General features: G+C 42.6%; 1 protein-coding gene across 1 annotated transcript; it reads right to left on the bottom strand.

The window, feature by feature from the left end:
• Positions 1–8,947: 8,947 nt before the first annotated feature.
• LOC122522627 (cadherin-related tumor suppressor-like) lies at positions 8,948–15,108 on the bottom strand. The gene has a single exon (XM_043643856.1). The coding sequence runs from the start codon at positions 14,442–14,444 to the stop codon at positions 8,952–8,954; it is 5,493 nt and encodes a 1,830-aa protein (XP_043499791.1). The 5' UTR covers positions 14,445–15,108; the 3' UTR covers positions 8,948–8,951.
• Positions 15,109–15,415: the final 307 nt, after the last annotated feature.

The raw sequence follows: 15,415 nt of genomic DNA on the forward strand, positions 1-15,415 counted from the left end.
CGAATTTTCCTTATCGCGTTGGTCCGTTAGTCTCATCGGGGAGAGAAAAGCAAAGGACAAAAGGAACAACAAGTTAAATGCGAATGATCGGTCTCGCACGTGAGAAAGGGAAAAAGAATAAAGAATAAAGAAGGGGAGAAAGAGAAAGAAGAAAAAGAGAGAGAGAAAGAGAGAGAGAGAGAGAGAGAATGGGCGATATATAACATCCCTCGAAATTCGTGCGTATCCTATACGAAGAACCGAGTGAACGAACGAGTGGGAGAGAGAGAGAGAGAGAGAAAAGGAGAATCGGTCCCCGAAAACGGTGGGACCGTATCTGACGGTCATTAGCGAGCGCGCGCTTCTGAGCCGCGAGATAAAAAGCTCGGGCTCGGACCAACCAAGTAGTATATTTTACCGGGGAACATAGTTCCCAGGAATGATCACTATGCGAAGGTCACCCGATTATTAAAAGATACGAGGAGTTTCGGGGAATCATTCTCTTTTCAACGATCTCAAACTCCGATGCGGATGTAACGGCAACGAGCCCAAAAAGTGTCCTCAAAATAATAATGATAATAATAATGATAATAATAATGATAATAATTTTAAGTTGAAGTTAATCGGGCCAACGAAAAAGACGAGTACGGCGATTAAAATGATTGTTTATAAAAATGAAACGATCGTAGAATTAGTAGGATTCGAATGGTGAGTTTCCCTGCAAAACAATTTCTCATCTTTCTACCATAGAAGGAGGACGCATTTACGAGTTAAGAAAAAACGTCCACGGTATGGTCTCGGTATGGTCCTGAAAGCGCAACAAGCGCTTAATGATGTCATAATTGAATAATGTCCGTAATTCCATCGGCAGTCAGACTTTTTTGGCGATCCTTGTATTCGCCCCTGCCGATTCTTTGACTTCGACTTCTCGACGGAGACACATACACATATTTATATATATGTGTGTGTGTGTGTGTGTATTAATATAAAGGAAGAAGTTTCTCAAGGTTTTCTATAAGTCAACGCATGCTTATGATTTTATTAGATGTATAGGTATACGCACAAATATAAATATATACATATATGTGTGTGTGTGTGTATGTCAAATCGGATCGGACGAAATGATTTATGATAGTTTCATAAAACACGCGCATCTCTTATGCACTCGCGCGTAGTTATAACTCACTGCTATAATCTTCTTTCCTTTTATTTCCTTTTTTTTTTCTTCTTCTTCTTTTTTATACCTTTCTTTTTTTTTTATTACAACGGACTTCGAAATAACTTCATTATCCTTTTCAACTTTCTCTCAATCCGTAAACCGATTGCCAAAGTTTCGTTGATCATAGAATCAAAATAACTGCTAATGTATACACACACATACACACATATACATATATAATAAAAACATACGTATACTTTAGTCTGATGATCTGCAAATTAGAGAAGGAAAGCTCAACAGTGCGGAGAGACGTTTTGCGAAATCGGTGATCGAATGAAACGAACGGACAAGATGAGAGAGGGCCAGAAGCGGGTCTCACGAGTGATCGGAAATCGCTAAAGATCGATGAACGAAAGAATGAGATAGATGTATACGCGCAACAACACACGCATACACCAGCAGACACACACACGGGTAAAGAGGAACCCTATCTTTCACTCTTTCTCTCTTATTCTACCTGGACACGGGTGCGCTCGTGTCAAATGTCCAACCGAGAGGAACAAGCAGGTAGAGATTATGAGAAACACAATGTACCAGTACCCGTGTGCAGTTTGAGAGAGACCGAGTACGGCTAGAAAGAAAGAACGAGAATGAGAGAGAAAGAGAGAGAGAGAGAGAGAGAAAGATCCTTTTGAGGAACGGAGGAAAAAGAGATCGAGGAGATATCCCCTTCGAACAATCATCCACCTCCCCCTCCCCCTCCTTCTCATCCTCCTTCTCATCCTCCTCCCTTCCTCTTACCTCAGCGCAGAGGAACGGTATGCGGTTCTGGAATTTCGTTCTTTTTATGCGGCTGGTGATTTCAATAGACGAATCTCTCGAAAAGTTGCTGCCATCGGTTCCTCCTTTCTCCCCTCCCCCCCGCTGTGAAGCGAGTATCTTCAACGCGACATATTTTCATCGTAGTTAGGAGAAGTCCCACGAAGTTAGAAAGGAATAATATTTCAAAACGAAAACGAGAAAAGGAAAAGGAAAAGGAAAACGAAACGAGACGAGATGAAAAAGGAAACAAAATTTTCTTTCCTTTCTTTTTTTCTCTTTCCTTTTTTTTTTTTTTTTTTTTTTATTTTTAACGTCAATAAGATATAGTTATTGTTATTGGTTGTTCTCAGGCGACGAAAACAGAAACTGTCAAAAACATCACGGAAACGTATAAATCGATAATATCTTTGAGAAACGAAGCCGTTCGACACATGTTATACTCCGAGCATCGTACCGTTCTTCTTTCGGGGACCTAAGTCTCTCTTTCGGGGACTGAAGATCCTCGTCCCGATAAATTTCTTCGGCATCTTTTACCTCTCGACTATTGTATATGACTTCCTTTCGCAGAGGATTATCTTGATATAGACGTAGATGAGAAAGAGAGAGAGAGAGAGAGAAATGATACGAATGATCCAAGCAAATATACATATTTACATATGTAATATGTATAGTTAAATATTTATCTTTCTAATAACATTTTATAACAGTTATGAAACAGATTAGCAAGCAAATTATCAAACGTTAAAAGATCCATGACAAATTTAACATTGCGCCACAGATCTACCAACTTTTATGATAATTCTCATATAATGTAATCGTAAAACGGATTACGTAGACCAAAATTAAAAAAAAAAAAAAAAAAAGAACATTACTTATCAATTTATGCAAGATCGCAGTCGTAAAAATAGTTTTAATTAAAATTCGAAACGTTTGTCGAGTAAATCAAAACCCCGTCAATATTTTCTATACGCTGAATTAAAAATAAACAAAAAGATAATTACAAAAATGAGAAAAATAATTTTGACCACCGGGTGGATTCTCACCGTGTCGGCATTTAACAATCTCTATCAAGTTTACTAAAACATTTCTAAGAAAACAAACGGCCCAAAAATCTTGACGTTTAACCGATATTTAGAGAGAGAGAGAGAGAGAGAGAGATAGTGCCGAGAAAAAGGGGCTCGAAGGTTTAGAAAGCTCGCTCGTAGATACGCGGTGCACGAGGAGTTGGTTTGTTGGTTGGAAAACGCCAGCTCATCCAAAGCAAAAGGATCATATCGTTCATAATACCGTTCCTTCCAACCGTTCCATGCGTTACGAGCATGTGCGGGCGGGGACGTAGTTTTAACTCTCTTCCTCGTTAACCAACGCTCACACGAATTGCTTTTTTACTTTAAGGGTCACTCGACTCTAAATCTCTTCTCTCTTCGCGGTTCTCCCCGATCACCGCACCACACCGGAGTGAGTTCGTTAGCCGACCCTTTTTGCCCAACATCAACCCCCCTCCCCCCTTTCTCTCTCTTTCTCTCTCACTCTCCTATCCCTGTACCCGTCCACACCCCAGACAACCCCCCAATCCCGACAAAGTATTTTCGTACGAGTTGCAACAAGCGCGTCTGATTCGCTTCCGCCAACTTTATTACGACGAGAACGATGATTGCATTTTACCTTGACAAAAAATTACAATGACCAAAACATTTTGCTTAACCAATGAGAGGGAGAGAGAGAGGAAGAGTTACTTTCGATTCCAAATTTTGCATAATTAAATAAACCCGTTGTAAACGTTTCTGATTACAATAATTATTCCTTATTAAATATTCCGATAGATAAAACGTTTTATTGGGACAAATCGAATGAAAATAATTCCATTTCTGTTATCTCTCTCGAAAATAGTTTTAGATTTAAAATATGCGTGGAATAAAAAAAGAAAGAAAAAAAAATATATCAAAAATCTCTCGTATTAATACCACTTATAATATTCTCCCTAGTCAAAAATTTATCTTACAAAATCTCTCGAGTTCGAATGTAAAATATATATATATATATATATATGTAAAAACCTGAAATCATATCTCGAATTGGATGACGATTCCTTTTGTCGAAACTTCCTTCCTTCCTTCCTTCCTTTAAGTTGTTATTTTTTCTTTCTTTTTTTTTTTTGTTTTTAAATCGAAAAAAGAGACGAAGGTGAGAGGCAGACGACGAGGCAAAAGAGAGAAAGAAACCAGAAGAAGAAGAAGAAGAAGAAGAAGAAGAAGAAGAAGAAGTGAAAGAAAAAAAAAATGAAATAAAAGATATTCTTCTTTCTCTCTCGTCTCGTTTCTTCACTTCTCGTCTCCTCTCTCCTCCCTGCTCCTCGCCACCCCATAAGAAGAAGTAGAATCGTTGAGAGAAATATTTGGTCGAGGCACAAATCACCTTTTGGGGGGACGGCCTTTTAGCCGAGTGTCTTATCTGTCGCGCGATACCGAATGAGCAGAGAAATTATTTCGGTCTTTTCCACGAGTCCTTCTTCTTCTCGTTATCGTTCACCACACGCCCACAGATTTGATATCTTTCCTCCTCCTCCTCCTCCTCCTACCTCGTCTTTCACTCCCTTCCCACTTAACCCTCCTCCCCAATCCCAACCCACTTCACCCCAACTTCCCCCTCGGTAGTAGCCCCCCCCTCTTCCAGTCTAGCTCGTTCTCAATTCTTTCCGGTACCCCCTTCTAAAAAAGACGTTGAAAAATGGCGAGGATGACGATTGTGATTCCGACAAAGATGAACAAACGAGTCAAGAGAAAGAGAACTTTTACTACTCGGGGATACACGTTCGAAACAAACAACAACTACCAACGAAGAGAATGATGATGATGATGATGATGAGCAAGTAGAAGAAGATTAGCGTCGCATTAAAGGTGCCACTCAATCTATATATTCTTTTATTTTATTATTATTATATTATATTTTGACTCGTCGTATATTTTTCGAACAATATAGATGAAAAATATCTTACGCGGATAAGAATCGAGTGATTTTTTATTTCTTTTTTTTGTTGGAAACGGGGGAAGAAATATTTTACATCAACATTTAGATTTAGATATCCGGAGATTAAGTTACTATCGTAAATAATTAGATTAAAGTCCGACTCCGGTATTCACGACTATCGAATTTAATGCTAATAATATGCAAAACAAGCGGAGAAACTAGAAACGCCTTGTCGATGAATATTTTTATTCATTTTTCTTCTTTTTGTTCTTTATAAGAGAGAGAGAGAGAGAGAGAGAGAGACAGTGCAACAGACGTCAACTTTTCTACTCTCTTCGTCAAGTATTGTAAATCGAATCAATCTAAGACTAGATAGACGTTAGGTATCCGAAGTGATTTATAAATCGATGCACATTTACGATGTATTTGATCGTAAATAATATATTTAAAAAATACAACAACAAACTGAAAACGAAGCAAAAAAAAATAGAAAAAAGAAAAAAAAACATTATAATAAGTTGAGAAATAAAATTGTCGGCAAATTTGAAAATAAGCAGAAAAAAAGAAACAAAACAATATTCAAAGTGATTTATAGATGAGGTAGAAGGAATAGGAGGAAAGGGTTCAACCGGACGTTCGTACCTGAGGCAAATAGGTTTTAGCATAAGGTACGTTTACACTACTTACACACACACACACATACAGAGGTATGCATGGATCCAGATTGGCACGAAGTACGCGGTGACCTGTTATAATTAATTATTACACAACTCCGTGCATTTTCTTGAAATGTAACTCGTGCAAAACTATAGCAAGAACACGAACGCACAACACGAGAGAGCTTGACTTCTTATCTCGTTGCTTCTCATTAGGGTTACATAAGGATTGTTCTCACATCACGCATCGATCTGTCTACACGTGTATTAACCATATCGATTCTGAACTAACAAGATAGATAGAAAAAGAAAATGATACTAGGAATGGTATAAATAAAATTTCAAGACGGCCATCTAAACGATTTCAATTGGACGTTGTTCAAATACTGACACGCATTTCAATGGGACAGACGTTAAACGTGAATAATATATACGGTATTTCCAAGCCGTAGTAATAATCCAAACGTTTTCCCCAACAGAGAAAGAAAGAAAGATAGTCGACAACACACGCGCTGCTACTACCAACGGAAAGATTGATTTATCTATTAGAATAGAAACGTTCATTCGCAATAGAGCGCGTGCTAGAGAAAGCAAACGATATCTATTTATTTAAATTCGTGTTCGAACGAACTATCGACATCACGGTAACACAATGGCGCATTTGGTTAACAGAAGAAAAAATCAAACAAACAAACAAACAAAAAAAAGGCACACGCACAAATAAATAAAACATAATAAAATTGTAAAATTATGAAAAGAAAAAAAGGAGTATTCGAGTATTCGAGTCGGAAAGATCTAACTCGCATAAACGAGAATATTATTAATCATCGGATATCTCAACCGACATAATTATTATCACCTATTATTAGCTTCCTTCAGATGTATATTAGTGAGTATCTATAACACATACAGTATATATATATATAAAAGAGAAGATAGAAAAAAGGTACGCACACGCGTGCGCGAAAAGGAAAGATTTAAAAAAAAAGAAAAGGAAAGAAGAAGAAGAAGAAGAAGAAGAAGGAAAAAGAAAAAAAAGAAAAAAGAAGAAAAAGAAGAAAGGGAAGAAAGAAATGTGTATGTACATTACGCCTACGTTTCGCACGAGCCCAGGACCCACCCATGCACGCGCTTGCGTTCACTCGCAAACACACTAACACGTACACAGCCCGTTCTACACTCACGTAGGTATACCTTTCTATACGTGTGGGTTCCTTCTTTCTCTCACTCTCTCTCTCTCTCTCTTATTCTCGATTGGAGCAACACACGAACGTACATCAAGATCACGTTAAGGCAACCTTCTTAAATCAAATGTTCTGCTTACCCAAGTTAGACATTCCACGAGAGTGAGATAATAAGCTGCACGATATAAGGTATTTTACAAACGTCTTTATTTCATATATGCGAGTGATCGTACTGAAAGTGTTTCGCGATCACTGAACTCGTTTACGTATATATGCATATGTGTGTGTGTGTGTGTATATATATATAAACAGAGAAACCATGGAATATATTATAAGTGGAGTTGGTAGTCTAACTTTACGGACCCAACGTCGCTTTCGGAATGACTCGAAAATTTGCATTAATCGCACCAACTTACGATAGTTATTTGCTACGAGACGAATACTTCCTGGCTCACGCTAATTGGAATAATACGACGCGTTTTGTAATACTCGCATATCCACCCCGATTTCCTCCCCGAATGGTATTATTAATTATAACGTTATAACCCTCTTCTTCTTCTTCTTCTTCTCTAATTGTCCATCATAATATTCTACGCGCAAAATATATAAGATATTATTAATCCTTTTTTATTTCGTATTTTTTTTCTCTCGAACGTTTATTAAAGTCTCCAAATTCAAGATTCAAATCAATAATTTAAAAGCTTTACGCTAAACCGCTCGTATCTAGAAATACTCGAACATATTATAGTAAATTTTACACATCCTCGAGTATTAAGCTGACCCCCCTCCCTCCAAAAAAAAAAACTGAACGAAAAAAGTGAAAAAGGGTTGAGAAAAGTCAGAAACGTAAAAAGCGAAAAGAAAAAAAAAAAACCAAAAGAGAGAAAAAATGGACAAACGAAAAGGGATGGGACTCTTAGCGGGTCTCGATCGGATGAAGAAGAGAAAAAGGAGGGGGGGGAGCAAGGAGGAGGAGGAGGAGAAGGAGGAGGGTTTATACGTGCGGGAGAGTAGAATGCCGAAGCAGAAGGATCGACGAAACACCGAAGAGAGTGGCCCGCGACAAAAACGTCGAAACTGCAGTTGCTTCCCGAACAGAGTCACGGATCCCAACAGCGAACGATAAAGGAAAGAAAGAGAAAGATTTAGAGAAAGAAAAGAAATAAATAAAGAAAGAAAGAAAGAGACAGCGGGATAAAGGCGGGAGGTATCGAAACGGTTGGTAAGATGGGAAAGATACGAACTATAGAAAGAGAGAGAGAGAAAGAGAGAAAGAATCTTCAGAAATGAAGCAGCAATGGCATCGAAGTAGAAGAAGACAGGCACCAGCACCACCAGCACCACCAGCACCAGCACCAGCAGCAACAGCAACAGCAGCAACTCTCTCAGCTTCTCTCTTCCTACGTTAAGACTATCTCGGGTGTTTGTATGCGTTCGTCCGAGATCAAGTTTTTCTCCAGTTCTGTACCTCCGGAGCGAGGCAGGCAGGGGCCCCAACTCGAATCCAAGTTGATTTCCTGGCACGCGGTTCATCTTGTCGTTTATTCTCTCCCACCCCTTTCTCTCTCTTTCTCTCGCTCACTCTCTCTGCCGACTCCCTTTTTCTCTTTCTCTTTCGCTGACTGCTGCTGGGCTCCTTCCACTTCTCATCGGACTCTCGCGTGAACCATCTCTCTCTTTCTTACTTTCTCTTATTCCTTCCTTCTCCTCGCTCCACATCACCTTCCATTTCTCTCTCTCTCTTTTACGTTCCTTGATCCCTCCCCCCGTCCTTTTATCCACCTACCTAGCTCCCTCCCACCCTCGCACATTGTCCTTCGTGGTCTCTCGCCTCGCGAATTCTTCTCCCTTGCTCTTTATCGCTCGGTCTCTAATTATGTTAGGCCCAATTGTTACGTAACATACTTCCCGATCGAATTTATATTTATCGTATTTCTACGAGTCGAGGCGTTCGTAATCGAACGTGTATGTATATGAACCGATAAAACGTGAAATATGATTAATTTCGGAACAATATTTCAAATGTGTTTCATGCATATAAACCTATGTTATTAATGAGATAATTATTATATACACGTGTAATATATTTAATAATGATATAACGCGCGCACTTAATTTTCTAAGATTAATACGAAAGTTCGGTTAAATTCGATGTTTCGCGTATTTCGTATACAGGATAAATGATTAAGTTCGCATATATATATTATTCTGTTTCGAGGAAATAATCGAGAAAGAAAATTCCCCTTTGGGAAATAAGTTTCGGTATGTAGCTACTACTCTCGTGGTATCGATTAACATTCGAGAAAGGTAACTTACTTTTGTGGACGCGGTGATGGGCCTGGTGCCGCCAACTCCGATAGCGTAGAGCTCCACCTCGTACCACTGGATTCCTGTTTCCCTGTCAAGAGCAGCAGCAGTCGAGAGTATACCTGTCTTCGTGTCGACGTCGAACAATCTGTCGACCTGAGGACCGCCGCTACCAGCGGTCACGTTCGTCACGTAATACTCGAGATCGATGTTCGATCTGCGGCTACGCGCACTCACTCTCAGAATACTCGCCCCTACCGGTTCGTTTTCGTACACGCTACCCTCGAGCTGACCTCGATGTTCCCAGATCGGTTGATCCTCGCCATCCTCCCCGGGCATTATCAAGGTCAGATAAGTCTCGGAGGATCTCCTTTCCGCTTGGACGGCCTCGTCGGTTGCCCTGACACCCACTTGATATTTCGATACGCGTTCCAGAGCGTTCCTCGTCGATCTCGGTAGCCGCATCGTTAGATAACCCGTGGTACGATGTATGCGGAACATGTCCGAATAATTGACGCTCGATCGGAGCAATTCGTAAGTGACCAACCCGTTGGTACTCGAGTCCAAGTCCTTGGCGACCAACTGCGTTACCACTACTTCCTTTTGCGCCTGATAACTCGGGTTACCCTTCAACGGTAGAATTACCGCCGACATGCTAACGAAAATCGGTGCGTTGTCGTTGATATCTTCCACGATCACTATGACCAATTTTTCCGCCGATAATCTGGCGCTAGGCGGTTGAGCCTTATCCGTGGCAACCACCACCAATTTGAACGTGTCCACGTCCTCCCGATCGATCGGCAATAACGTATGAATCACTCCGGTAGACGGATTTATACCGAAACGACGAAACTGATCCTCGGGATCCTGACTGACGATCGAATAACTGACCATACCGTTCTCCCCGGAATCCGGATCCTCCGCGGTTATCGTAACTATCGGCATATGCACCGGTATTCCCTCGCGAATTTGTCGCACGATAGCCGTGTTCGGGAATACCGGAGGATTGTCGTTGGTGTCGATGACCTCGACCACTAGTGTCATTACCGAGCTGAGTCTAGGGTGTCCACCGTCGCTGCAAGTTATGTTCAGCACGTACTTCTCTAATTCCTCGTAATCCAATGGTTTCCTGAGATACAAGGTACCGCTGAGGGGATCGATGTAAAAAGTATCCCTTCGGTTGCCAGCGGATATGGCGAAGGTCAATTCGCTGTTGGCTCCTAGATCGTTATCGGTTGCTTTGAATTTTAACAATTCCGTATTAATCGCCGTTGTCTCGAGAATAGAAATTTTCGATTTGTTATCTACGAATAGGGGTACGTTGTCGTTTTCATCGAGCACGTCTATGTATACGGTAGCGCTGGATGATAAACGCGTTTCTAATCCGGCATCGTGCGCGACTACGGTCAATAAATAACTGTTGGAAACTTCGCGATCGAGCTGTTGGACGAGAGAAATCTGTCCGGTTGCTTCGTCGATCATGAAATTTCCATTTTGATTGCCTGCTTCTAAAGTGTAGAAAACATCTCCGTTGAGACCTTCGTCAGCGTCCGTGGTATAAACGCGAAGTAGTTGAGTACCCACGGCTGCCCCTTCGCTCACTTGCACTTTGTAAGGTAATCTCTGAAATTGCGGCGTATTGTCATTTACGTCGGTAATGTAAATGGTGACTTTGACGCGATCTCTCAAACGATTTTCCCCGTTGTCCGTAACGGTCGCCTCTAACGTCACGTAACTGGCGCCGGTGTTGCTGACCAAAAGTTCTCTGTCGAAAACGCGTAACGACTTGATGAATCCATTTCTAGGATCCACGAGGAAATCTTGTTGGCTGATCGGCAAAGAAAACATGAGATCGGCGTTACGACCGACGTCCCGATCCGTGGCCAACAATTTACCGACGAACGTGTCCGGCAATTCGTTTTCCCGCAAATGAAAAGTAAAACTCGAATTGGTGAATTCCGGGGCGTTGTCGTTCTCGTCGAGAATGTGTACGACGACCGGAACTACGGAACTCCTCGACGGACTACCCTGATCGCTGGCAGTCACTTCCAACGCGTAATAATCTTGTTCCTCGCGATCCAATACGTTCTTCACGTAAAGTTGACCGTCCGGGAAAATTCCGAAACGACCTTCGGCGTTTCCATCGGTCACGCTGTACAAAACTCTCCCGTTGGCACCGAGATCGATGTCCGTGGCGGTCAGAGAAAAGAAACGATCGTTTACGGGCGTTAATTCGGACAACGAGGTCTCGTAACTCGTCAATTTGAAAACAGGCGTGTGATCGTTGACATCCTCGATGATGACTCTTACTTGATGTTGTGCGGAAAGCGATTGGACGGCAGAGTCCGTTGCCGTCACTTCCAAATTTAAAACCGTACCGGGCGGGGCTCTTATTGGCTTTCCCAGATATATGATACCCGAATTTTCGGCCACTCGAAATTGTTCTCCAGGATTGTGAGTCAAGGAATAAACTATTCGGGCGTTGGCACCTGCGTCGCGATCCTTGGCACGCGCCAAATAAACCTCTTGACCTACGGCAGCATTTTCTTTCAAGTATACTTCGTCGCCGCCTTCGCCTTTAGGAAATTTCGGTGGATTGTCGTTGACGTCGATGACTGTTATGTTTACAAGGGTCTGTCCGTAGGCAAGTCCGGCTCTGGCGGCTAACTGTAAACTATAGAATCCTACGTTTTCTCTATCCAAACAACCAGCTGTACTGATCGTGCCAGTGACCTCGTCTATCTTGAAGTTTCTTTTCGGATCGCCGTAAAGAATGGTGTAAGTTACTTTGGAATTACCGTACTGAGTAACTTGTACGGTTCCAACCTCCTTACCAAAGCCAGATGGCATGGAACTACACTCGCCCCTATCCTCCATCACGCGGAAGTTGTAACCATTGTAACTGTCGAACTCGAGATGTTCCAGATCTTCCTCGCGTATAATCTCGACCATGGCGTTTCTAGAAGCAACTTTATCCCCGGTATCTTTGGCAGAGATCGTTAATTCGTAAAGCGTTTTGTGCGCGGCTCTTAAAGAACCTTCCAAAGTGATTTCACCGGTTCTCTCGTCGACGATAAAAATTCCTTCCCCGCCTGATTCTAAGGAGTATCTAATTTGAGCGTTTTCTCTAGCATCGGCATCCGTTGCTATGACTTTGCCAACCGAAGTACCCGCTGGTGCGCTCTCCGGTACGGACATCAAGTATCTCCAGGGATAAAACACGGGTGGATTATCATTGACATCTTCCAAGGATAATAAAACGGTAGCTGTCGATGATTGAGGAGGCGTTCCTTGATCTTTCGCAATCACCAAGATACTGTATTCCGCTATGGATTCTCGATCCAAGCTGATTTTTGTCGTCAATTGTCCCGTTAGAGCGTCCAACGCGAAAGTCTTCGGATAATCTCTGAGAACGCTCGAATGAAAACTATAAGCGATACTTCCATTGGTACCTTGATCGTTGTCCACCGCTGTTAACGTCGCTACGAGGCTCTGCGGGGGAGTATTTTCGGACAAACTGACGTAAACGGTATTTTGAGAGAATCTCGGTGCCTCGTCGTTCTCATCCAGAATGGTAACTTTTAGGTGAGTCGACGCGTACTTTGGATTTGGTCCACCGTCTTTCGCGGAAACGTGCAATTCGATACTTCCTTGAATTTCTCTATCCAAAGTCGCTATGGTTGTAACCAAACCGGTATCCTGATCGATGGCGAACCATCCCTGCTCGTTGCCGGATTCAAAGTCGTAATAAATTCTTGCGTTCAATCCAGAATCCGCGTCCGTGGCCGAGATGCTAGCGACGAAGCTTCCGATCGGCGATAGCTCGGACAAGACCGCGGAATATTCGCTCTGCTGGAAGACCGGTTCGTGATCGTTGACATCGTTTACATGAATCACGAGATATGCCGTCGCCGATCTCGGTGGCGTGCCTTTGTCGGTAGCTACGACTGTTAGATTGTACTTTGGAATTTCTTCGCGATCCAATTTACCATTAACTCGAACGATATCGAAACTTTGCGTGTTGTCCAGCCTGAAGTGACCCAGTTCGTTTCCAGCACGAATCTCTACGGTGGTCTCGCCGTTGAGACCTTCGTCGTTGTCGATGACAGCGATGGCAGCAACTAGAGATTCCTTGGCAGCATTTTCATCGACCGTTGCGTAACCAGCAGTTAACGTGAGATAACTGAATTTGATTTCAGGATCGTGATCGTTCGCATCCAATAAATTAACAGTTACGTAGGTACGACCGTCTTGTCTGGGCGATCCATGATCTCGAGCAAAGACCGTTATGACGCAGCTCTTTGGACAGCCTCCACCCGGGCGCGTTGTCGCGCAGCTTTGTTCGGGACAATCCAAGGGTTCCGCGGTCGTGATGGTACCCGTTTCCGGATCTATCGTGAACTGTCTCTCGGTGTCGGGCAAATAATACGTCAATTTCGAATTATCTTCGGAATCCTTGTCGGTGGCATGAACGGTGAGAACTTTAGTGCCGACCGGTGCACTTTCGTTCAGTGCGACGACGTAATCGCTTTGTTGAAAGATCGGTGGATTGTCGTTAACGTCTAAGACGGTTACGTTAACCAAAAGATAACCTAATCTAGGCGGGTGTCCCTTATCTCTGGCACAAATGTTTAAAGAATAATATTCTACTTGTTCCCTATCCAATTTCCCCGTTGTTTCTAAATGAAGGTAGGAAGTCTCGCCTGTCGGATTACCCGTAACTTCCAAACGAAATTTTTCATCCTTATTACCATCGACGATAAAATAATCGTCCGTCACTCCGTTTTCGGGAGTATCCTTGTCGGTAGCAGCGTCCAATAACAATTTCGTGCCAACGACAGCTGATTCGGAAAAACTTACGGCTATACTAGATTCGGGAAATTCGGGATCGTTGTCGTTGATGTCCAATACGAGGATCCTCACTTCTATCGGATAGGTCGGTTGACTGGAGAGTACGACTAGGTCGAATCTATCGGTGCTGAGAGCTTCCCTGTCCAATACCTTAGCTGTTCTTATCTTGCCGGTCTTAGGATCGAGCACAAACTCTTGGGGTGGTTCGTTAAATCTATAAGTAAAGCCAGGCTTCACCGGTATCTGACCAACCAAGGTACCTTTCGGTTCACCCTCCTTAACTTCGAGCGTAACTCTGGTATCGACCGCTCTACTTTGCATCGTCAATCCCATTGTCGCACTATCTTGCGGCAACATCGGTGACCTTCGCGGAACTAACCGCGTAACTCTTTGAGGTAGGTTCTGTAAAAAATACTTGCTCGACGAGCGCATCTCGTTGTTGCTAGCCTGGCCGCCATTTTGGTCCACCAACAACAATCCCAGGACCAAGGCTAGGACCATCGATCTTCTTATGATCATCTCTTCGGTACCTCGGCGCACCCTTCTTCCTTAGCCAAATTCTTCTCGACTCGTCGGCATAAATCATCTACGATCCACCGCTACTACCTGTCGTTCCTTTTCCTCATTGTCTCTTTCAGTTTCATCATCGATAATTCGATAACTTTCCTTCCGTCATTGTTGTCAACCACTTCTTCGGGGGAGCATTTAATCGGCACGCGCTCTTATCTCCAATCGATTGCAATGCTCAACGAGCCGCATTTTTTATTACATTCCTTGCCCCCGGCACTTAGTCTTTATTCGAAATTGGATTAAGGTTGTACTTTCGAAGGGGGTGGGTGTCGTCTCTTTCGGTTCCTCTTCCTTCTTCTCTTCTTCCTTTCTCGCCGGACCGGACCTTTCTTTTTATCCGCCGGTCGAAAGTTAACCGAGTACAAGAAGAGACTTCGGCCGATAGTGGGGGCACTGACCCACGGGGCCGCACCTCGCGAAACGCGTTTGCAGATGCGCGTTAGAAGAGACCAATCGAATCTCCTTTTACCGTCATTTTTACCATTAAATTACTACCAGTGGCTTGACATTCCCTATAAAAGGTCTGTCTCGTTACAATCTCGATAAACTGCGTATATCTAATTCTAAATTATGTCGCATCAAAGTCAAACGGTCGATCTTAGAAACGTGTCTCTTACCATGGTTACAACCTTGACTTCGTTTGCGTAAAGCCACACAAAAAAGGTAAAAAGAGAGATACGTATTTAAAATACAGACAGCAAATACGAACGGACTAACTAACTGACGAACGGACGAACGAACGAACGAACGAAGTAACAGGTTGATCGTTAAAAATTCCTTGTCACTTAGATACCAAGACAGCTTCCCATGGAACGGGTATGGACCGGCACATCACAAAGAAACACGCAAGCGTAACCTATTTCAATGAGATACGGCACTCTTCCACCAAATCTCAAAGCAAATATTACGCAACTTCTCAC

This window comes from Polistes fuscatus, unplaced genomic scaffold (genome assembly GCF_010416935.1).
Source record: "Polistes fuscatus isolate 324 unplaced genomic scaffold, CU_Pfus_HIC Scaffold5, whole genome shotgun sequence".
Classification (NCBI taxonomy): Eukaryota; Metazoa; Arthropoda; class Insecta; order Hymenoptera; family Vespidae; genus Polistes; species Polistes fuscatus.